At 43.0% G+C, this 24426-nt stretch overlaps 1 protein-coding gene across 3 annotated transcripts in view; it reads left to right on the plus strand.

Annotated features, from left to right (window-relative positions):
- DOCK1 (dedicator of cytokinesis 1) overlaps positions 1 to 24426 on the plus strand; it is a 262398-nt gene that overhangs the window by 167013 nt on the left and 70959 nt on the right. For all 3 annotated transcript variants that reach the window (XM_030276610.4, XM_030276611.4, XM_041717195.2), the window contains exons 30-32: positions 17318 to 17396; positions 17859 to 17959; positions 20757 to 20815. In XM_030276610.4, coding sequence (XP_030132470.2) covers positions 17318 to 17396; positions 17859 to 17959; positions 20757 to 20815 — 239 coding nt within the window. The remainder of the gene's footprint in view (positions 1 to 17317; positions 17397 to 17858; positions 17960 to 20756; positions 20816 to 24426) is intronic.

A 24426-nucleotide genomic window follows, 5' to 3' on the forward strand; every position in this document is an offset into this window, starting at 1 on the left:
TGAGGTGTCGAGGGCAGTGCTGGAGTCCCAATCCCTGGAGGGATTTCATTGCTCGTGGATGTGGCACTTGGGGACAGTGGTGACCGTGGTGGTGGTGCTGGTTATGGTTGGGCTTGATGATCTCAGAGGCTTTTTCCAACCATATCAGTTGGACTTCCATGATTCAGGGATTGGTCAGGCTGCAGGTTTGATGCTTTTCATTTGCATTTCAGTTTTCCTTCAGTCTTTGCGCTGATTCTGAGGCAGTGGCAGAGAGCTGGGAGCGAGCTGGGTATAAACTCCAGACTAAATTTTATATAAATTTCATGGCAATATGAGGTTCAAGAAAATCAGTGATTTCTTTATCAGGAATTCAGTATGTGGTTTTCCATTTCCTATGAATTTTAATCTATAATGTTCTAATGACCTTTTTTTTTCAAGAGCATTTTCTTGTGGTGCCTCATTTATCATGGTAAAAGATATTTTTATTTTTTATGTGAAGTTAAAAGTCACACATAAATTTGATCTTCCATTCACAGTCCACTTACTTAACTGGGTGTTTGATTTAAAGGTACTTCTGGCTTGAAAACGATTTAAAGGTACTTTTGGCTTGAATTCAGATAACTTAAAATATTTTTTGAGATAATTATCACACAAATATCAATGGCAAATGGGCCAAATATGATCTTGTGGGCAGAAATATATTTATAGAATTTTATTTCTGCATTTTATACTGAAAAATCAGCCATTGTATTTGTTACTCAAGCAACTGGGCATTGTGGGAAAATTAAACTTTGCCAACTTGTTCAGCTCTTCTTTGCTAAAGGGCCGTTGTCAGAGAAGCTTTGTTTGCCATAAAGAAAGATTTGTAGTGACAGTTTTATATAACAACAATAATATTAATTTGAATTATTTTTGGAAGAATCTCGGAGCAGCTGGGGAAGATCATCTGCATTATGTTGACCTTACAGATGTTCAAGTTGATTCATGGAGGAATGAAGTAATTTGCCTGTGCCCATGCAGTGAACAACCAGCGGTGAAGAATAGGAGTCAGCTCATAGATCATTTTCGCATGGAATGTTCAGCTTTATTTTGATAACTTGTCCATTTTCCCTAGGAATATTAACCCATACCTCTGCTGCAATAGCCCAATTCACATCTGAGGCATAAAAGCTGAAAAATTATGTAAAATTCTATGCACAATTATGGAAGGTTAATGTAACACTTAGTTTTTAAGGTCAGAAAAGGTGTGGGTAAATATTCACCCCAGAGAACCCGTAGAGTTGTGCATTTTTGGGGAGTTTAACCTTGGTGGTGATGGAATTGTATGAGAATTATGGAATTATTTGGGCTGGAAGGGATCATCCCATTCCACCCCTGCCATGGCAGGGACACCTCCCACTGTCCCAGGTGCTCCAGCCCCAACATCCAACCTGGCCTTGGGCACTGCCAGGGATCCAGGGGCAGCCACAGCTGCTCTGGGAATTCCATCCCAGCCCTGCCCACCCTCCCAGGGAACAATTCCTAATTCCCAATATCCCATCCAGCCCTGCCCTCTGGCAGTGGGAATCCATTCTTAGGGTTTTAAACAATAGATTAAAACTCATAAAAATCTGAAACTGTGGGGAAAGCTCTGCAAAGGCTCCTTTTTCTGGGGAAGAAGTGCTTCTGGAATAAATAAACCCCAGTGAATCCCATACCCTGGCACAGCTGGAGAGCTGCCCTTCCCCTGCCCCTCCATGAAGGAGATGTGCACTGAAAATGTTTGGGTTTTTTTAAAATCTAAACTATAAATGTATAAAATGATCACAGCATGCCTTCCTGCAAGAACTCGCATCCAACCTGGAAAACCCCAGCCACAGAGGCTTGAAGAGAAGAGCAGAAGAAGCTTGACTCTATAACATTTATTTCAAATTAATTTTCTGCCATCCAGCTCCAGCAGTTCATTTTTCCTACTGAATGGGATCTAATAAGACCTAATAGGTGATAAATCAGTTTCCCAGTTTCGGGCATTAAGGAACTGCAGTGCTGTGTTCTGCTAGAGCAGGAAGGTCTCCAGCTCTCTGTTCCACAACAAGCAGGGCATTAAATAGTCTTAAATCATCAGCCTGTCCCTTCCTCAGCTCCAGGACCACTCCTGAGGCTGGGAAATTTCACAATGAGGGATCATTCTTTATGGCAAACTCTGTAGCTGCGAGCAAAGCAATTTAAAAAACACTTTAGGAGAGTGGTTCCTACATCCTGCTCCTGTTACAAATCACTTGCCTCAGTGTTTACAAAATCTGCAGTTTAACTAATACAGATGGGTTATCAAATTATCCTGATGGAAACAGATAGAGAGGTTGTTTCCTATCAACAGATCCATTAGGAACTAACAACAAAATGGGATTATTTACTCAGCATCTATTCATTCCCACTAATTTGGCACAGCGTTATTAGCACTGAAGCTTTACATGCAAAACATTCCAATTCTTGGGGTAATTTGATAATGCAAGACATGTTCCTGATCCATCATTTTCTAGGATGGGCCCTATAAACCTGTGTTTTAACAATCCAATCCTTACCCAGCTCTTCCATGGCAAAGCACATCCATCCCAATTAGGAGCAGCACCAGCTCTAGAGAAGGTTTCGATGGGCCTGGGGTTTATTATCCTTCAGTCTCTAACCCACACTCCAAAGGATTTATTGTTCCAAGGGCTCTTTCTCCCCAAGTTTAAATCTGAACAAGGTTTTAGGAAGGTTCAGAGCTGCTGCAGCTCACAGCAGGGTTTACCAGATCAGCTGGTTAAAATAACTGGGTTACCTCAGTTGGTTTCAGTCACACAAACCCATCTGAGCTCTTTTTCCCTAAATCCAGGGCGGGAATGTTTCCACAAAGTGCTTTTTTGCAGCAATATTTGGGAAGTGAGAACCTCCAGCAGAAAGATCTTTAAGGTCCCTTCCAGGCCAAACCAGGCTGGAATTCCATGGATTTATGGTCAGCAGAGTCTTTGCGTGTGGGACTTGTCAGCCCAGGCCCAGCAGGTTTTGGATGTTATTCCCCTGGAACGAGGAGTTTCCCACATGTTTGTCCTGCCCTCCTACTCCTGAGTCAGGTAATTCTCTCTGGGCAGTGATGTCTCCATTGACTGCCCTGCACATAAAAGGAAAAAAATATTGGATTCAGCTGGAGAGGAGGAAGGGAAGCACAGCTTTGCTTCTCACCCTGATCGATCCCACTCTTGTGGGTGCTGAGACTTCTTAAAGGAGAAAATGAAGTTTCAGTTGTGGTCAGAGGTAGCAGTGAAATTACTTTTGCAGTTCCAGCTGAATGAACCAAGTTTTATTTATTCCCTAAAACCAAACAGGAGATAAAACACTCACACCCTGTATTTTGTTTGTACATCATCATAGGAGCATTTTCCTGCTTGGGGATTAACACCAATTGTGGTTGGATTTGTTATTTACAGGTTTCACCTCGAGGCACCTTTCCTTTATTGAGTAGGAAAATCAAAAATTGCCCTTGCATGACATAAAAGCAGAGCTTTTAACACGGGAGGTCACTGGCTGCTCAGTGGCACCTTCTGATGTACAAAGTGGGGTCAGCACAAAACGTTTCTGTCTCAAAGATATTCAACACCCTGTGAGTTCCAGCTCTGCCAACCTCTGCCCTCCCTGCTGGGGCATCCCACACCCCCTGCAAGAGGGGCTGGAGGGTGTCCAGGGAAGGGAAAGGGGCTGGAAAATTCCTGAGGGAGCTGGGAAGGGGATGGGGAACTCCTGAGGGAGCTGGGAAGGGGCTGGGGAACTCCTGAAGGAGCTGGGAAGGGGATGGAGAACTCCTGAGGGAGCTGGGAAGGGGCTGGAGAACTCCTGAGGGATTTGGGAAGGGGCTGGGGAACTCCTGAGGGATTTGGGAAGGGGCTGGGAACTCGTTAAGGAGCTGAGGGGCTCAGCCTGGAGAAAAGGGGGATCAGGGGGACCTTGTGGCTCTGCACAGCTCCTGCCAGGAGGGGACAGCCGGGGGGTCGGGCTCTGCTCCAGGAACAGGGACAGGAGGAGAGGGAACGGCCTCAGGCTGGGCTCAGGGTGGATATTTGGGAAAATTCCTTCATGGAAAGGTTTGTCCAGGCCTGGCACAGCTGCCCAGGGCAGTTTGGAGTCCCCATCCCTGGAAGTGCTCAATAAACGTGTGGATGTGGCACTTGGGGACACGGGGCAGTGGTGGCCTTGGCAGTGCTGGGAATGGTTGGACTCGATGATCTTGGGGGTTTTCCAGCCTAAATCATTCCATGGTTTTCTGTTCATCTTTGCTGCATTTCCCTGGCTCCATGCAGGGCTGGAGTAAGTCAGAGATTTTCTGTAGAATCATGGAATTTTTCAGGTCAGAAAAGCCCTCCAAGACCGCTGAGTCCAACCATTCCCAGTGCTGCCAAGGCCACCACTGCCCCGTGTCCCCAAGTGCCACATCCCGTTGGCCTCGTGCTGTTGTCATTAATTCAGGCAAAGCAATGTGCTAAAATGCTGGTATGGGTTCCAAACCTGTCCCTGTAAATGTGTTTTAAAGAAATTCTGGAAGAAACCAAGTGTCCCCCAACTTCCTGAGCTGTCCAAAGCAGCTTAAAAAAAAAAAAAAAAAATCAGTGTTTGTCATAATCTGAAATTCCCTAACAGGAGTCAATTTAAACAGCTGTGACCCCCTGTAATTATGATTTGTCACAGACTAATATTTACTTTTTTCCTTCATTTAAAACCCCATTTGTTTTGTTGTTTACAAATTAAGAACAAAGTGTCATGTTGGTCCCTGAATGCATAATTGCAATTAAGGTGGTGTCTTGCAGAAATAATATGTGGAGGGTTAATTTGGACCACGAGCTGGTTTTAATTCTGTCTTTGTGTTTCTCTACAAGTGAATTATCCTAGGGTGGCACAGAGAAAATCACAGTTATTTGTAGCTGGGCTGCAATGTTGTGTTTTTAATGGGAGTATTTTTAATGAGGGCTTGTAGCCTGAATTGTTGATGAAAATTCTGTTTGTTCATTCCATGAGAGGTGAGAGGCTCTGAGCAGGGATTATGGCCCCAGCTGGGAACTTTCCTGAAGGAAATTAGGGAATTTCTGATGAAAATGTCAACATGTGAAGAGTTCAGTCATAGGAGGGCTCTGCACAAGTCTCTGTTTCTCCCTTTTTAGTGACATTTGGCTCTTAAAGATTTGATGATGCCTTGGGAATAAAAATATGATATATAAAAATATTTTATATATGAATTACAAATGTGAGTGACTGTGACATAAATGAACACACTCCTTATTATAGGATCAGCATTGGAGTGGTCTCATCATTTAATTCCCTCTTATATGTTGGACTAAATCACAGTTTTTGAGGCCCATTTGCACCAATAAATGCTATGTGTGGAGTAGAAGAAGCACCTAGCTTAAATATTAATAAAGTGAGAATTTTCCAATTTTAATACAGTAAAATTAATATTAAGGTAGGTATAGAAAAAAACCCCACAAACCCTTTGCTGTTTTCCTCAGTAAAAGTTAAATAATTCAGCCTAAACACCAAGGGGGAGAGGCAGTTATTTCTAAAAAAAATGAGAGAAAACGAAGAAGGTCTTAAAATATGCAGAGAAAAAATCTTTGTCCCAGATGACACTTTTAGGAAAAAAAGTAAAAAAATGAAATATTTTGCAACTTATTGCATGTTTTCTTTGAAATGACCGTTTTTAACTGAAAATCAGGCAGAAAAGGCTAATTCCTGAATTTCTCAATCCCTAGCTCTTCAGCAGTGACTCTCAAACCTCTTTGGCCTCTGGGTGTGATCCAAAGCAAAAGCTTTTTGAAGGCTTTTGTGTGGCTCTTGTAACACTAAGGCTTTGGTACACCATAAATCATATTCCAGGTTTTGTGCTGCCACTTTTAGTATCCTTTGGGATCCATTTTCGGGGATCAATGCTGGGGTATTGCTGATGTTAAAAATGAAATTACTTAAAATCTGGACAACCTGTGTGTGCCATTCTGCTTTTAATTTCTCTGGAAAAAATCCAGGAAATTGAGCTTTTTACCTTCTATAAACCTTTGATCCCATTGATCACTGCTGGCCTAGATCACTCCTGGCTGCTGCCAGGCTTTCCATAATATCTGCTGCAGATGGAGCTGAAAACTCTGGCAAATCTGCTCTGCACAAGCATCAATATCCCTTGGAAAAGCAGATTTTTCCTTGTCCTTGTGGGTCATTGGATGCCAGCATCCCTCTGCATCCTGGTGTTAGTTCCTGCATCCTGCTCAGCTTGTTCCCAGCTTTGTTAGGCCCTGCTTTGCTGATATCCTGTTTTAGTTTTAGTGTTTTAGTGACCATGCAGTGCTGCCCATCCCTCCTGGATGCTCAAACACACTCAAGCCAGGGATGAAGGAATTGTGAATTGGTTTAGTCCTGGAATGGTGAGTTTGGAGCAGCCTGAGCTGGGGAATGTGTCCCTGCCCGTGGAATGGGATGATCTTTAGGGTCACACAGACCATTCTGGGATTCTCTAATACAATCCTAGAAATGAGGATGGCTTTAGGTGTTACTCCGTACACAAGCATTGGGTGAAAAAAATCAACCTGAACGTTTGGTTTGGTTGTGTTTTCTGGGTGAGAAAATCTCCTATCAGGATTAATCTAAATTTTTCCTCACTTAGGTGTTTTTGCTTCTATGAGCCCATCAAGTAATTGCAGTCTACTCCCAGAGAAGCTGCTGGCTTTCAGTGCCATTGGCATTATAAATCTTCTCTCTGGAGAGAGCCAAACTGTGTAATTCAGGCCAGGGAAGAACATAAAAGGAGCAGAAATGGTGCAGAAATGCTGTTTGGACCTTGTACCAACTCTACTTTGCCCCAGTGCAGGAGAACCAGGCCAGGGGCATTGATTTTTGTGGAGGGACTGTCTGCTTGTCTTGTCCTTGTAAGGCTCAGGAATATTTTCCACATGGGAATTAACTTCCTTGGCACTCATCCTCCCCTGTGTGCTGTGGGATTGATTGTGCTCCAATGTGCTGGTGTCCAATTCCCAAATTCCAAGGAAATTCCTTGCACACTTTTGGAGATTCTCTTATTGCTGTGTCCATAGCAAAGCAAACTTTTCCATGGTTTTGCCTTGGGAAGGTGAGGATTCATCCAAGGGCAGCAGTGCCTGAAGGTTATTGCACTGTCTCAAACTCACCTGTCAGAAATCAAATTTTAGTCCTGTGGTGCTCTAAAGCACTGTTTGTATTTCAACAGGCAGAGAATTTCCTGTAGTTGTAACAATTGTTTAGCCACACGGCATAATTTAGTAGCCTCAAGACCTTTCTTGGGATTAACAGAGGGAGTGAAATTAGAAGTATTGTATAAAAGAAATTAAAGTATTGTGTAAAAGAAATTACAGAGAAGCTGATTTCAGAGAGCCCCAGAATGGTTTGGGAGGGACTTTAAAGCCCATCCAGACCCACCCCCTGCCATGGCAGGGACACCTTCCACTGTCCCAGGGTGCTCCAGCCTGGCCTTGGGCACTTCCAGGGGTCCAGAGGCAGGCAAGGATTTCCATCCACAATTCTATTTCATTGCTTGTTTGATAGAAACCACTTTTTATCCAAGCCTTTGTCCCATTGACACACTTGGCTGTGTTTTTGTGACCCTGACTGTGTTTGCCTCTTGGGGTTTGATTTCACCAGGCAGAAGCTAATCCCCAGCTGGAAAATTCTGGGGAGGATTGGCATGTCCAAGGCAGCACTGAATCCTGCCTGGAGCCCACGCAGAGGCTGCAGTGCACCCCCACACCTTGCTGTGGTCCCTCTGAAAGGCCAAAATTGGATCTGTTTGTGGGGCTGGCAATGTCCCTCTGCTGCCCTGCAGAACAGAAAAACCCACATTATTAATGGCATTGTGTGCCCTGCCGGGCTGAATTTTGTGCTGTATCCCCTGGGGTGTTTGTAGGGTGTGCAGGGTGATTTAACCCTTCCCACAGAGCCAGAAAATCTGCTCAGAGCCACCGAGGGGCTGGACTCCTCTGCTGGGGGGCTCCTGGCACTGGTAGGGCTGAAGTATTGGAAATGCAGGCAAACCCAAAGGGAAGAAATGAGGATGTCTGACTCAATTCAGAAGGCTGAATCATTTCTTTATTATAACTATGCTAAAATACATTAATATACTATATAAAAGGAGATTACTAAAACTGCATACTACTTTCTCTGACTTTAACTCTCCCACAATTCATGACCCTCTCTAAAAGCCCAGCCCCAGGTGGGTTGGATTGGATTGGATTGGATTGGATTGGATTGGATTGGATTGGATTGGATTGGATTGGATTGGATTGGATTGGGTTGGGTTGGATTGGATTGGATTGGATTGGATTGGATTGGATTGGATTGGATTGGATTGGATTGGATTGGATTGGATTGGATTGGATTGGCCATCAGGCTCAAACAATCCTCACCAGAATCCAACCAAGCACTCACCCCAGGTAACCAATTCTCCAAACACATTCCACATAGGAAAAACAAGGAGCAGAAATAGAAATTGTTTTCTCTTTCATTTCTCTCTGTGCATCTCTATGAAAAATCCTGAGTGGGAGAGAGATGTGCCAGACTGAAGCATCCCAGTGAAGCATTTATTGCACCCCACAGAGCACCAGGCAGGTGCAGAGGCAGCTCTGGGAGGAGCAGCAGAGCAGGGATCCTGTGCAGAGGTTGGCAGCTGGCAAGGTGGGCAGGATGGGCACGGGAGGCAAGCTTGGCTCCCTCCTTCACACATCCCACTGCCTCCCTAAAACATTTTGTGTCCCTGTAATATCTGAGAACCACCCTTTGGATCAAACACAGGTTTTGAAAGCTCCAGCAAGACGTTTTTTTCACTTTGCCTGCATTAGTGTTCCCTTCACAAAGCTGTCAGCAGCCGTGGCACAGCCCAGCAGAGCAGCTGCTGCGGTTTATCCCGCGCATCTCTTACAAGAAATCACATTTTAACCTCTTCCCAGGGAGTCTCTGCTTGCTGGAGAGCTGGATTCCAGTTTTGTGAAGGTTCAGCTCTTCTGGGCAGTGCCTCTGTGGTTGTGGTTGCTTGGGTTAGAAGATAAAAGTCACGGTAAGGCATTGGGATAATTCAGCTCTCATGAAAACTTTCTGCCATCAGAATGAACTTCATATTTTGGGGGAAACTTCAGCAAATGGAATTTCTGATAGGTAACCCCAGCACTGAAGAGGTGATAACCCAACCTTAGCAGATTGCTTTCCTTCTCCTCATTGCTATTCTCTAGTGGAATTTGATAAATTAAATACCCGCAGGAAAAAAGGGAGATTCTTTTCCAAGCAACATCACGACATTTGTTCAGCCGGGTGCAATTGTCTTCCCAGTTGATGGCAAGATGGATGAGAATGCCAAATAATTTGAAATGTAGCAGATCAATTCTATTGATTTATCCATAAGTAGCTAAAGTGGCCTTAATCACCTCCAGTATCCATGGAAATGGGGAAGGAGCAGAGGCCAATGCTGTCAGCACAGAGCAAGGGAGCTTCCCCTGCTGCAAACCCTGAGGCACTGTCAAGTATTTGAAAACATTTTGCCAAATTTAGCCAAAACTTCCGTGCATTGCAGGAAAATTCGCCTGTCATATCCTTTCCCAACCTTTCTGGAATTATTTCTCTTGGAATTATTTCTCTTTCTGGACTGAATGTTTGTGTGAAAAGCAGTGCAACAGGAAAAAAAAAAATCTTCTATATTGATTTTTACCTCTGCAAAAGGTGGTTGGATTCCTTTGTGAAATCAAGTCTAAACAAGAAGTGAGGTGAGAAGTTGGGTGGTGAGGCCCTGGCACAGAGCAGCTGTGGCTGCTCCATCCCTGGCAGTGCCCAAGGCCAGGCTGGAGCAGCCTGGCACAGTGGAAGGTGTCCCTGCCCATGGTGGGGGTGGCACTGGGTGATCTTTGAAGTCCTTTCCCACCCAAACCCTTTGGGAATTCTCTGATCCTTGCAGAGGGGAAGGTGATGATTTCTGTTCCTAGCAAAGGCTTTCTGCAGTTTATTGAGCACTGCACTACAATGAAATGCTTGTTTAATAACTCACCTGATGGCACAGATCCCTTCCAGCAGCACTCCAACAAATTACATTTGTTTGAAATTACAAGCTCTGCTGGGAGTTTTTGCCAGCTGCCACAATAGAAAGTCTCTTGGAATTCAGCAAGTCTGCCTCCTTTAGAATAATAACTTCTGAGTAGAGCAGTAGTAACGCTGTCCACTTGCAAGAGATGCTACTTTGCCAGCATTGTAACCTTAGCTAAAACCTCCTAAATTAAATTATCTGCTAGCATTTCCATTAGAAAACGTAATTTCCAAGCTTTTACTGCTCTGCCATAAAATTCTCCAGGTGCTGAAATTGAGTATGGACGGTTCTATGCACAGAGATCAAATTCCAGGAGGCAAAGTTGCTTTGGGAAAGAGGACAGAAGGCTAAAGCCTCTTCCTTCCTGCACCCAAAGTCATCCAAAACCCACAGCTGAGACCTCAGACACATAGTGAAGGCAGGAGGAGAGTGAGGACAGCCAGATCCATGGATATCCAAGCAGATCCCAACCCTTGGAGAGGCTCAGACCCCAGCTGGACACAGCCCTGAGCTGTGCTCCAGAGGCACCATGGAAAAAGAACCCCTTGTGCCTCTTGGTTGTTGGGAGTCACCCACAAGTTTGTCCTTCAGCATTTTGTAACTCAGTTATTTTTCATTCATCTGTCCCCTTTGTTTTAGAGGGCACCAGGCCCGGAATACAAATGAGGGGAGAGCTATCAGTGATTAGAGATAATGTGCTAAAGCTGGGGCTGAAATATTTGTTAGAAAATAGGTTAATAAAGTGACATGGAGCACCTGTGCTGCTGTGGAGCAGGCATTACGAGGAGATTATGCTAATGTGGGTATTTAGTAGCAAGTCTTCTTTGGGATTACTCTCTGCTATTATCATCCTCAGCCCAGGAATTGTAATTCAAAAGGCAGCAAATGATCAAGGATTTAGGTTTTGTATTTTTTTTTTTTTAAGTTTTCACTGCTCTGTAGCCTGCTGAATTAGAGGATGTTGCAACGAATCTTTTAAACACTTTTAAAATGTTCTTGAAGGGGAAGAAGTGGATTGGGCAGGGATGTGTAAATATAAAGTAGTGTTAAATTAAGTTTCTTCATTTGTGGTGGGCAGCTGGTAGGCCTGGAGGTGCGAAGGCAGGTGAAGGGGGAAAGAAAAGAGACAAAAATGGAGAAAGGAGAAAACTGGGGGGAGATGCAAGGGTACCTCCAGGCTGAGCCATTGAAATGACTTTGAGTCTCCTATGGTGAGGCACCTCAAATTCTGGGGGCAGTTTTGGACCTTTCTTAACCAAACATGGAGGGGCTGGAGCATGTCCAGGGCAGGGAATGGAGCTGGGAAGGGGCTGGGGGATTTGGGAAGGGGCTGGGGAACTCCTGAGGGAGCTGGGAAGGGGCTGGAGAATCCCTGAGGGAGCTGGGAAGGGGCTGGGGAACTCCTGAGGGATTTGGGAAGGGGCTGGAGAACTCCTGAGGGATTTGGGAAGGGGCTGGGAACTCCTGAGGGAGCTGGGAAGGGGCTGAGGAACTCCTGAGGGAGCTGAGGGGGCTGAGCCTGGAGAAAAGGGGGATCAGGGGGGACCTTGTGGCTCTGCAGAGCTCCTGCAGGAGGGGACAGCTGGGGGGTCGGGCTCTGCTCCAGGAACAGGGACAGGAGCAGAGGGAACAGCCTCAGATTGCACCAGCAGGGTTGAATATAAGGGGAAATTTCTTTTTTTAATCCATAAGTAAGAAAAAAGCTGTATAAAACAATGCTTTGCAAGAGGAATGGAGGGGTTTGAGGTGAGGGGTGCTCAGAGAAGGCTTTGCTGGGATGTTTGTGCCTTCCTAAACCCTTGCTGGGCTTTGGGTTCTGCTCTGGGATTTCCAGGTCCGGGGCTGTTGTTTCTCACTCAGCCTGACAAGAGAAGAGAACTCTGGCTCCCATAAGCACATGGAATTTGTCTCCCAGAGAAGCAGAGCTGAGGCATGGGGAGCATGATGATGTGCAGGAGGGCTGATCAGCTGCAATAAAGCATTCATTATCCTTCCATCTAAATTAACTGAAATAACATCATAATAGTGCTTTTTAGAACCTCACTCCAAATTCCTTCTCTTTTATCAAATTATCACCTAAGCTGAAATTATTTTAAGCTATAGCTGTGTATTCTTGTTTAGATAATCATTCTTCCATTAAGGAAGTCACTTTCTCATTCTTTTTCTTTCTTTTTTATGATGTTTGCTTAAGGAGAAATAGTGGGGAGGACATTCCTAGTTTGTATTGTTTCTTTTTCTGTCAGAAATATTTTGCATAAACACTCACAGTATAAATCCAAGTCCTTGGGTACTGGAGCTAACTAAATAATGTGCCAAATGGCATAGGCTGTAAAAATATTTCCACTTTTTAAATATTTCTCTTTGGATTATTCCTGCAGAGCAGTGTTTCTGCAGAGGCAGTTGGATGGATTCTGTACCCAGCTTTCCTCAGCTCCTGCAAATACTTTCCAACAATGTCAGAACTGAGTGAGAGAAAACGGGGCACAGCATGTTTTTAAACATGAACAAATCAGGTCACTTGACTAATTAGGAGGGAGAAGGGCAGAATAAAAAGCGACTGAACCTGAGAAAGGGCTGAAAAAATGAGTTGTTTGGCACAGTGACTCCTGTTCCATTTATAAATTGAATCCCTCTGTCCCTCCTTCATTTACAATTGCCTCTGGAAGTCAGGGTTTGATGTATGTTCCCGCCTCCTGGAGGCAGTGAGGTTGTTTGGGGGGAAAAAAGGGCCTTTTGGAAAACTACAGAATCCAACCATTAATTTTTGCTCTGTTTGCTGAAGCAATCTCTGCATCCACAAACCAATTAAGCACCTCTGGGCCCAGTGGAAGGGAATAATAATCAATAACAGGAAACATTCCCAGGAGTTGGGAGCTGAAATTGAAGTCAGTTCAGGAACCAGCAGCACATTCCTGGATGGATGAACTCTGGAGTGAGAGCCATAAAGGAGAGAAGTTACTGGAGAAATGAGAACTGCCTAAGGCAGGGCAAGGTGAATGGACCCAAGCAGGTCACTGAGATTTGGATTTTTGGTTTGTTTTTTTGAGAATTTCTGCTTTTTATGGCCTGTATTTCCTAATGTTGACCTCTGCCATGGATTTCTCCATCTCCTTTTCCCTGGCTTCTCTCAGAGCTCCCAGCCATACTTTTATGTCATGTTCAAAAGGTGGTGAGCAATTCACTGTTCCTGCTGGATCACGGAGAGCTGATACAGGTCTGATCAGGAAATGCATAAACAGGCATCAAGTGCCAAAAAATCCTGGTGACAGAGAAAAGGTTTTGGGGACACCATAAAGCCTCCCTTGGGGCCTCCAAGAGAGCTAGAGAGAGACTTGGAACAAGGGCCTGGATGGGGAGGAGAAAGGGGAAATGGCTTTAAGATGAAAGTGGGTGGATTTAGATGGGATATTGGGAAGGAATTGTTCCCTGTGAGGGTGTAAGGCCCTGGCACAGGGTGCCCAGAGCAGCTGTGGCTGCCCCTGGATCCCTGGCAGTGCCCAAGGCCAGGCTGGACACTGGAGCTTGGAGCAGCCTGGGACAGGGGAAGGTGTCCCTGCTGTGGCAGGGGTGGGAATGGACTGGATTTAAGGTCCCTTTCAACCAAAATTATTCTGATTTTGCTCTGGGGAAGGTCTCTAAAGACAGAATAAGAGGACAGTCCCTGCCTCAGAGGGTCAAACTACGGCAGAAGAGACAACAGAAATCTCTGGATGCCTTTGGAGCCATCCCCATCCCTCCTTCCCCAGAGCTCACACAAAAACCTCCTCTGCCCAGGCTGTTGATTTTGTTCTTTAGTGGATTTTTATGCCCTTTTTTCTTCCACATTTCCTGAAGTGACTTCCTTTTGTAATCATATTCCTTCTATTCCAATCACATCATAGAAAATGTTAATTTCCTGCTTTTAATTGGGTTGATAAAGTCTTTTGTCTCACAAATCTTTCCCAATACATTTGGATTAGTTTTTTTTTTGTCTTACATGGCAGCAGAGTCCATTGTGTTGTGTTCCAGGCTCTGAACTTCTCCCTTTTTCAAAGTTTAACTTCTGTGGCTCTTCCTGACATGGATAATAAATTCTTTTGTTCATTGAAACTGAATTTCAAGAGGAGCACTTCTTTTTATGCACACACAACTGGGAGCCAATCTTGGTTATTAATTACAGCGAGATAAGAGCTGGAGCTGCAAGGGATGCTCTCCAGCTGAGAGTTTTGATTATTTATCCTTTGGCCAAGTGATGTCCAAGTCCACCTTTTATCCTTGAGAGTGTTCAGCAGCCAATTCCTTTCTTCTTAAGTACAGAACTGTTGTTTTTGGGTTAATCCCACTTATTCTGAAGAGCCACTTCTTGCTTCATTTTCTGTTTTCTCCAGCTTTTGACAGTGAAGTTACTGAAAATTGTCAGGACCTGCTTTGGAGGAGGAGGATTTAACTAACACCTGGAATGATAAAATATTTCAGCTTCCTCTTTCAATTTTTATTTGGGTATAAACCTGAACTGTTTTTATATTCATGAGTTGCAGCAACTTCCCAGGTGATAACAAAGCATTGCCCAGGTTACAGCCAAGAATTCATCCAGCATGATTTTTTACTATGGAAATTCTCTCTTCAGAGTAGTGATCTTGCAACTTGCTACTTCTTCTTGCCAGCATTTGAATAAATGTATTTTTAAAATTAACTTCATTAGATAAAACAGATCTTAATTTTGCTCTTGGCACTGGAGGTGCTGAAATACCCTGCAAAGTGCTGTGAGGTTTGCCATGACATTTAATTTGCAAATGAAAATAGACTGTAATAATAATTGTAGTAGTGGGAGTAGGGGTAGTAGTAGTATAAGTAATAATAATAATAATAATGATGATGATGTTTTGTTGGCTGTCCCTGGGATTTCCCCACTGACATATGTAGGAAGTGTTTTATCCAGTTACAGAAGGATTGATCAAATCAAATTAAAAAAAAAATAAATTGGGATTTCAGTAATTCAAAAATCAACATTAAGTCTCTCCATCTCTTCTTCGGGATGTTCCTTTATGGAAAATTGAAGGAATTTCTTGGCTTCCTAACAGGGGTTGTTTAATTCCAGCTCCAGCTGAACACATGTTCTGTGCTCTGCTCCTTTTCCAGTGGCAAATACAGCAGAATATTTATTTATTCTTTGTTGGTATTCCCTGGAATTAATGTAAGGGAAAAATGAGAGAATTTAAAGAAAAATAATGGTATATGAAGTAATGAGATTGTGCCAAGGCTTAATTAGATGGAGCAGGTTGAATACATTCCAGTGATGTCTTAAGGCAGCATCATTAAGCTGGAGGCAAATCCTGCCTGAGTTGGAACCAGTTTTATCTCCATGAGAAAACAGCCTGGGCTGGCCCCTGCACCACGTCCAGTTGTGAAATTTGGGGTGGATTTACAGATCTCCTTCTTATTATCAGCTTTCAAAAGCACAGAGCAGGGCTAAGGGGAGGATAAAAGTGGTGAGTGTCTGATCACAGAGATCACCTCAAGTTCAATCTCAGTTTGTGCTGCAGCTCACTAATTGAATCTCAGATCTCAAATCCATAGATTTTAGAGCAGTGCAGGGTGTTCATGTGGGTGCTGGATTCAGCTCGTTTATAAAATCTCTTAATGAAGTGCTTGCCCAAAACCCTGACAAAGACACAATGAGCTGAAGTGCTGAAATTCCTCCTTGGCTGTGCTGGGTGCAAATCCAGAGATAACTTCATCATCTTCATTAGAAAGAATAATACTATAAAACACACCTGTGTATATGTATGTACTTGATTTTTATGTATATTTGCTTATATCTTTAAAATATTTTCAGATTTTAATTATTTTTCTATTTCCCTCTCTAAATTTAATTTTAATTTTCCCATTTAGATCCTTTTTTCTCCTCCCTAATTCTGCCATGGGGATGAACTGACCTTATATGACAGATATAGCCCAAATTTTTCCCTTTATTGATTTATTTTGATATATAAATAAATAAACTCTCTTAGCATCCTGATGAATTAATGTACATATTGATATATTTTTGAATGTTTGTAGATATTTATTTATTTATATAAATATATCAATATGTTCATAAATAATTTCTTGGCAACATATTGCTCATATATAAATATTTATAAATAATATCTATTTCCATCATGTTGGATAATCTGGAGGCTTCTTTTCTCTTGGATAGCAAACTTTCAGCTAAATATTAATTTTTCTTTTCAGGAGAAATTACTAAGTATCTTAAATTCAGTACAAACCCTTTCTAGCTGGTTTGTTTTAAATAATTCTGCCTTTTTTGGTTTTTTTGGGTTCTTTTGCCAGCCTGAAGGAGAATCATATTTTTTTTTATTTGCAGTAGTGAACTCTCTTTTTCAAGATTGGTTTTGGGGTGGGGAAAAAACAAACCCAGAACGTGTCAGGAGGGGTTTTCATCATTTTTGGGGACTCTGAGGAGACACAAATCCTCCCCCAGCCTGCTCCAAAGAGCAGCTCATTTGTCTGGGCATTAGCTGGCAGCTGCACAGCATAAATTCAAAGTTTGCAGGGGGAATCTCATGTTTGTTTTGAAAATGGAGATCAGGCTACCAAGGAATAATCAGTTTATTTTTCAGCACCATGAATATGTAGTGCCCTACTTCTCCTGCGCCGCTTGGTTTTCTCTTTCAAGCCTGTCAGGCCAAGTCCTTTTGCAATTTAAGAGGTGTTTTAGAACCTCCATAAACTACAGTGGGTACTGAATTAGCATTTGGGAAGTAGAGCAGTGAACATTGTTTTAAAGACTGTCCTTCACCAACATTTCTGTTGTGCCATAAGTGAAGTTTTTTCGTGCCATAAGTGAAGTTTTTTCTTGCCTCGTGTGTTTAAAAACATGTTTTTATTGATCTTAAAGTTAAAATACAACCAGTTGCAGGTCTGGCTTAGACACAGCACTGTAACTTTAAAAATTTATGTCTATATAGTGCTAATAAACTGAATTTTTAATGATCTCTTGATTATGAAAAGATATTTTAAAGACAAGTGATTTTATCCCAAACACTCCCTCTGTTTCTGCATATGCTAATTTACTTGATTAATTTGGAGAACATCTGCATAGAATTCTGTACACTTACCAGTGGTGAGATCACACTGCTTTTCAAGTATCAGCCTCAAATTTCACTTTCCAGACAGACTCAGATTTTGTGTCTAATTGGGATGCCAAATATACAAAGGTACCCCAGAAGTGTGTAATTATGTAATTTTCTCTTGATCTTTCAGAGTCTTCCTGCGAGCAATTAATCAGTATGCAGATATGCTAAACAAAAAATTCCTTGATCAAGCCAACTTTGAGCTACAGGTAAGAAAAAACTCCCAATTTTAATGGAATAAATGACATTAATGCAATAAATTTCTGCCCTGTGTAGTTTTGGTGGGTTTATTCATGGCTCATTCATGGTTTTGAACCCCAGTTATCCCAGTTAAACCATTCCAGGCTCAGCAGGTTTTGTGATCCATTCCTGACTTGTGGGTCTTGTCACAGAATCACAGAATCACAGCAGGGTTTGGGTTGGGATTCTGCCTGAATCATCAAACACAAAGAATTAAGATTTGTAGCTGGGAAATATTTGTTGGAAACATAAAGGCAACGAGGAGCTGTATTAAGAATTTATCAAGAAACACCATCTCTGTGGTTTCTGTTCTTCTCTCTTTTAAATATTTATGTGCATAATTCAGAGACTTTTAAGTTGTTTTGTAGGTGTGTAGAGAAACATTTCAGAGAATTAATGGAATCTCTTCTTGTCATTTTGGGGGCTTTCAGCTCTGGAACAACTATTTCCACCTGGCTGTTGCTTTTCTCACACAAGAGTCTTTGCAACTGGAGAATTTTTCAAGTGCTAAAAGAGCAAAAATCCTTAACAAGTAAGTCCTGCTCGTCATCTAAATCATGGCCAAGAACTCGAGGTCTATTGCCATCATTTCAGTTTAATTTCTTTGCTAAATCTATTCAAATTGAGATGCAATCAGGGGATAATGAAAGGTTGGGTTGAAAAACATGAATCAAGTGTTGTGTGTGTTTTTGCCCTGGCGTGGAGATCTGAATTTCACCATTCATTAGGGATGAATTCAGTGTTTGCTGCTGCAGGATGCTCAGAAAGTCAAGATTCTCATGTTAACATGTTGTAAAAGTGCATTTTGAAAGCACTTCAGCTCTGTACTTCTTCTAATCTCATTTTACGTCTGCTCTTTATTGTTCATCCCTTTGCTGAGAGGGAATTTTGGTGGCTCCAGCCTTTTGCACTGGGCTATCCCTGAAGGATGGGTTGGGAGAGGTGCAGCCATTCCCTCCCTCTGGGGATCACATTCCCTGCCAGTCAGAATCCCACAGCCAAGGAAAGCTGTCAAAAGTGGGAAAAAACCTGGAAATGAGAGTGGAGCATGAAGATCCTGTTTAAACAAAGTGATTAAGAGTGGAAAGGCACTCTAATATCATGGAGTCCAGGGCCACCTCTGTCCCAAGTCCCCAAGTGCCTCATTTTTGCAGCTTTTAAATCCCTCCAGGGATGGGAAGCTCCACCTGAACAGCCAAGTCCAATGCCTGACCACCCTCTCAGTGAGGAATTTTTCCCAACTCTCCATTTTACCACCCCTGGCACAACAACTTGAGGTCGTTTTCCCCTTGTGCTGTTGGTATTTCTCCTGTTTTTATTGGGGCTCCACAGTAGTGACCTTATTATTGCTTAACTAAACACCAAGCTCTGAAAAGAGCCAGTGTTGTGATTCCAGGCAGAATATGTGGATTCTTTTTCTATTTGGGAAGAGCAGCTGTAAAAGCCAGGTGTTCCCAAAGCCAGCGAGGTCACAAAAAGGGGAATTTCCAAGCTGACATTCCCTGAGCAAGCACAGCTCAGGCTGCTGGTGTGTACAACAAATAAAATGTGTCTATGTAGATAAAGAAAATGCATTTTGTATCCCTTCACATTCCCAATCCAGGCCTTTCTGTCTGTTATTATGATAAAAGGAATCCCAGGGGGAGCAGGGACAGTTCATCACTGCTGCAGTGACTTGGTTTTAAAGGCTTTTTGCTCCTGTGGCTTTTGGGTTTTGACCAGAAAATTCAGGAGGGGCTCCACGTCCCATCCCTTTTTATGGGAGCCAAGTTTTGCCCTGCAAGCTCCACCTGAGTTTTGAGGTGTTTCCTTTGGAAGCTGTGCTCTACCTGAGCCTTGAAAGAGAATTTTAAAGCACTTTAGGATCTGCTCTACCTGGGACTCGTGGGGCTTCCTTGATGAAACAGGAATATTTACAAGTTCAGTGGAAAAGTGGTGTCAAGCAGAGCTCAGGGTTTGGGGCTTGTGCTATAAATACCATAAATAACATTGTAGATAAAGGTTTTTTAAGGAAAATGAGCTGGTGTTGCAGAGCCAGGTGTATTTTATTTATGAAAATTGAGTTGGTATTGTAAAGGCAGGTGTATTTTATTTAGGAAATTGAGATGGTGTTTCAGGTAAATTTTATTTAATTAAATTTAGAATCCCTTTGCTCTCTCTGCCCAGTGTTAATGAGCACCTACGAGTGCATTTTAGTTCAGCTCAGACTCCTGACCTGAAAAAAGCCAAAAGCTGAGCTGGAAATTACTGTCAAATACATTTGTGGACTGATAATTCCTGTTTGTCAGGATGGGAACCACAGGCACACATTTTCTTGGAGTGATTTTTATAATAAACAGAGCAGTTTATCTCACTGAAGGAATTCAAGGAATCAACAGGCATTTCTCACTGCTAATATAACTAAATAGATTAAGTAATTTGAAGTGGTTGCTTAATAAAGTTTGCAAAATTGTAAATCTTTGTTTATAACGAATTTGCAAATTGTTATTTTCAGTTTAATCAGGTTTTGGAGGCAGGAATCAAGACAATACATTTGAGATTCAATAAATGCATGGTCTGGAGGCACTTTCATTGCTGTGTGAAGGCACTTCTGTGTCAAAAGGGATATAATTAATCAGTTAATTCAATATCACACTCACCCATCTTTTTAAGTACATATTTCAATTTAAACGTCAAATATTTAATAATTAAAATTTAATTATTGTAATTTGTAGGTTTTGCTAAACATTGCATTTAGGCATGAGATAATAGCAGATTCTTAATGATGCAGAAGATTCTCTTTAATCCATGTTAATGACTGGGTGTCTCACTGTTATCCCCCAGAAATCCTACAAGTTGCCAGATATTCCAGTTTGGCTCATCCTAATATTTAAGTAACGATCTTTAATTTGCAAATATTCCATGTTCAAATGCATCCTTGGGGATCATCAGGGTTCTGATCCCATTTTTAATGAAGGCACTGGGATGATTCCCACTCATTAAAGCTTTCCTGTGGAGAGGAAGGGAGTGGAAAATGACCCTGATGGAGATGGGAGGTGTTGGTGCCACCAGCTTTAGGGTGGGTGGGCTCCCAGCTCTGCCTGGGACCATGGAATGTTGGAATTGTTAAGGCTGGAAACCATTTTTCCCCAAATTTTGGTGTAGACAGAGGCATTGCTGAGCTGATGGGGGCAGCCAGGTAATCTCATTAGTGTGAGTCCAATTTGAGAACTTGTTCTGGAGTTTCTTCCCTTTTTGAAGGCTGTGAATCTGATTTGCAAATGAGATTTATCTGCTTGTAGGTCTTAGGTTTATTTTGTTTTAATGCTGGTTTTGTTTCCCTTTTCAAGGTACGGGGACATGAGAAGGCAGATTGGGTTTGAGATCAGGGACATGTGGTACAACCTGGGTAAGTATCCTAAACATGTGTCCTTCAGTGTGCCCAAAAAACAATTTAGAGGGATATTCCTGGAAAAATTCAATGCCAGGTTGGATGGGACTTGGAGGAATCACTCTATGGAAGGTGTCCCTGCCCATGGAATGAGATGGTTCTTTGATGTTCCTTTCAACCCAAACTATCCCATGGTTCTCTAAAATGAATTTACTTCCTCTTGAAACAAAAGTATGCCTGCAGAGAGCTTTTAAAAATCAGGTGATTTAAGAAATCAAGTCACCTCTGCACATTTAATTCACAATCTGGGAAGGCACATCACTCTTGTTAATATTTATGTGTCTCATGTTTTTTTGTGGGCTTCAGCCTCTTCTGAACACCAAGCCATTGTTATGGTGATACCCATTCAATGGGGCCTTTTTCCCCTTAAAAATATCTATATGCACACATATTTATATTTACACACTTGAGGACACTGTACCTGGGGTGTAGCAAAATGGATGTGTCCAAGTGTTCTCAGTACCTCAGCCTGGAAATTCTGTTTAAACTCTGCTTTTCAGCCTTGCCTGGCAGCACCAGTGGCTGAGGACAGCCTGGGAAGTTGGAGCTCCCTGGAGCCCATAGGTAAATGAGGCAGCTCTGCCTCTCTCCAGCCTGGGCTGCTCCCTGGGTATAATTTGCCTGTACAGAGATTGAATTTCATGAGAAACTGAGTATTTACTGTGACCTCAGTGTACTTGTCTGCCAGATTTCATTTTCCTGAGCTTAACAGCACAGACACTTCAGCTCTTCTGAGTTTTATCAAAACTTCCTTAAATGATCAGAAATAAAGCGTTTGCCACTTCAGTTCTATCTCTGGCTGAGCTGTTGTTGCTGGGAGTTGAAAAACCCCAGCATTTCTAAGAGAAGAGAGTGCCAATGGTTCATAAGTATTTGATATCACAGAATTTGCATCCTATCTACTGGAATGATGAGAAAAGGCTTCAGAGAGCAGCTGAGTTCACTTTTATTAGAAGCATCTTGGGTGAATTAAGTGTCTGGAGAACAGATTAGAGCTTAGTGCACGGCTGAGATGTGGCTTGACAGGCAGGTAATAAAATCAGTGTCGTGCCTGCTGCTGCATCACCCAGCGTGGGCTGTGGCTGCCTCTGGGTGAGTAATTAGCCAAATCCATCCCTCTTCCAGGGCCACAATTGTGGAGTCGTGGAATTGGTAAGGTTGGAAAGGTTTGAGGGCACACCTCGAGTGCTGTGTCCAGTTCTGCCCCTCAGTTTGGGAAGGACTTTGGGATTCTTGAGCACATCCAGAGGAGGCGGCGAGGCTGCAGAGGGGCTGGGAACACAAATCCTGTGAGGAACCACTGAGGGTTCCTCAGCTCCCTCAGGAGTTCCCCAGCCCCTTCCCATCTCCCTCAGGAGTTCCCCAGCCCCTTCCCAGCTCCCTCAGCCACCTTTTTTCCTCACTAATATTTCTGGCCTCATTGGATTTTTATGGATTCTTAAACTTTTCCCAGAATTTACTGGTCTGAAAGTAGAAAGTTTGACACAGACTTTTCCATCCAGCTGGTGTTAAGTGAGGTTGTTTTATCCAGGCTGGGCTTTGTGCCTTTCACTACTGCTGCTGTCACTGGCTGCTCTTTACAGGTTATTTAGTTGCTCCAGGGTTCAGTTTCTCACCATTAACAAGGATAATAATTTCCCCTGCAGTTTTGGGAATCGATTGGCACAAGGGGTAGTGTTTTCTTCAATATTTCTTTCTGTGCTGTCATGAAAGCCTTTTATTTTTAATGGATTTTTTATAAATGGAGATTATCCAGGTATGATGCCTCTGTGACCTCCTCAAACTCAAATATCTGTTATTCTCTAAGATCCATTAGTGGGACCATTAATGCCAAAATCCCACATGTGGAGGGAGTGAGGAAATTGCTGCTCTTCCCAAGAAAAGCTGGGAGAGAAAGGTAAATGTGAGGCAGGATCCCAGTCCAAGGCAGATTTTGTGCTTCTCCTGAGCGGCACCTTGATTTTCCTCATCTTCTTTGTCACACAGAGAGTCCATGTTAAAATCATGGATCATGTTTCACTTCTGGCTCCTCACCAATCTCATCCCTGTCACAGCATCAATTAAGAAGGAATTCCAGCTCCTTACTGCATGGGAATCGATTGGGGGGTGCCTGACACTTTTATCTTGGAAGCTGCACTGCATTAATCAGATTATTCATGTGTATGTTCAGAAACCAAATCAGAAGTGAAAGGCTGGAATTCTGGGTTCTTAAGCACAGGTTTTTTTATCTCTGTGCTATTGTGCACGAGATGTGATGAAACCAAACCAGCCTGACTTTTGATTATGGATTAAAGGGTATAGAAAAGCCTCAAAAAATAATGTTTTGTCTTACCAGGTTTTGTTTCTAAATACCATAATTAACACGCGATGCCTGCTGAGTTAAAATTTCCCAGCTGGGAGCAAGGCAATCCTCCAGCTATAATGCGCATTTAAAAGTAAATTTTTTTTTTCTGAAATTAAATAGTAAAATAAGAATTCTTAAAGTTTTTACATGGCTGCCTGTTTCTGATGCATGGGAGGCCTCAATAATCACACTTTCCTATTTTTAGGAGCAGGAAAAAAAAATAATAAAAGAACATTTATAGTGCAGAACAGCACTTTAGAGGCTTTTTTCCTTCCATACCACAACCTGAACTTTAAAATGTGTTACTTTGAGTCAGTGTTTTGTTGAAACTGGGGCTTCTTAAACCTTGCTGAGACATTAAAGTATCAAAAAAGCATCAAAGAGGCCGTGGCCTGTCTTGGAGATGCAGGAACTGGAAAACCACGCACTGGAAACAGAACCCAAGGCTCTGCCAGGAGGTCCTGCACAGGGGGCAGAGTTTGATGGTTGGTGCACCCACAGCTGTGTGGCAGAGGAATCGTTGTGACATTTCAGGTGACATCCTGGTGGGAAAGGTGGCCAGGAAAAGGCAGCTCGGGGGTGTTGGTGACGTCTGAGCCGGCTGGGGGGAGATGGAGGAGAGAAACTCCTCAAGGTGAAGGGGAATGGTCACTGGTGTCACCAGCGAGTGTCACCGTCCCTTCCCAGCATTTGACGTCACCAAAGGTGTCTTGGCATGGCCCTTCTGTGGTGGGAGGGAAGGGCAGGGTTAAAAATAGCCCTGAACTTTGGGTGTTACGTAAATAAAGTCATTGCACATAACCCTCTCTGGATTAGTCAGCCGTGTTCCCAGCCGGCCCAGGGCACAGGGGAGGCTGCTGGCAAATTACTCACAGGTTTTTGTGGACCACACCGAAATGGGAAGAATTTGGAAAATGAGAATCACGCTTTGTCCAGCAAGGAGAGCGCCTTGGGCTTGGTTTGTGGGGAGGTCCCCTCCTGCAGTGTGAGCACGTCCCATGGCCAAGCACAAGGTGCTGCAAGGGGAAGGTTTTGCATGTTCAAAGGGGGCTTTTTCTGCATATGGTTCCTCAAGCAGCTGCACGAGTTGGTTTTCAGAAGAGACTCCTCGATTTTCTCCCAGACTTGTCACTTTTGGAGTCTCTGCGTGGGAGTTCCCACATCCCTGCGGGGAAGAAAAAGGTGAATTCCTTGCTGGGTTGTTTATCAGACAGGGGGATGGATG

This window comes from Taeniopygia guttata, chromosome 6 (assembly GCF_048771995.1).
Source record: "Taeniopygia guttata chromosome 6, bTaeGut7.mat, whole genome shotgun sequence".
Lineage (NCBI taxonomy): Eukaryota > Metazoa > Chordata > Aves > Passeriformes > Estrildidae > Taeniopygia > Taeniopygia guttata.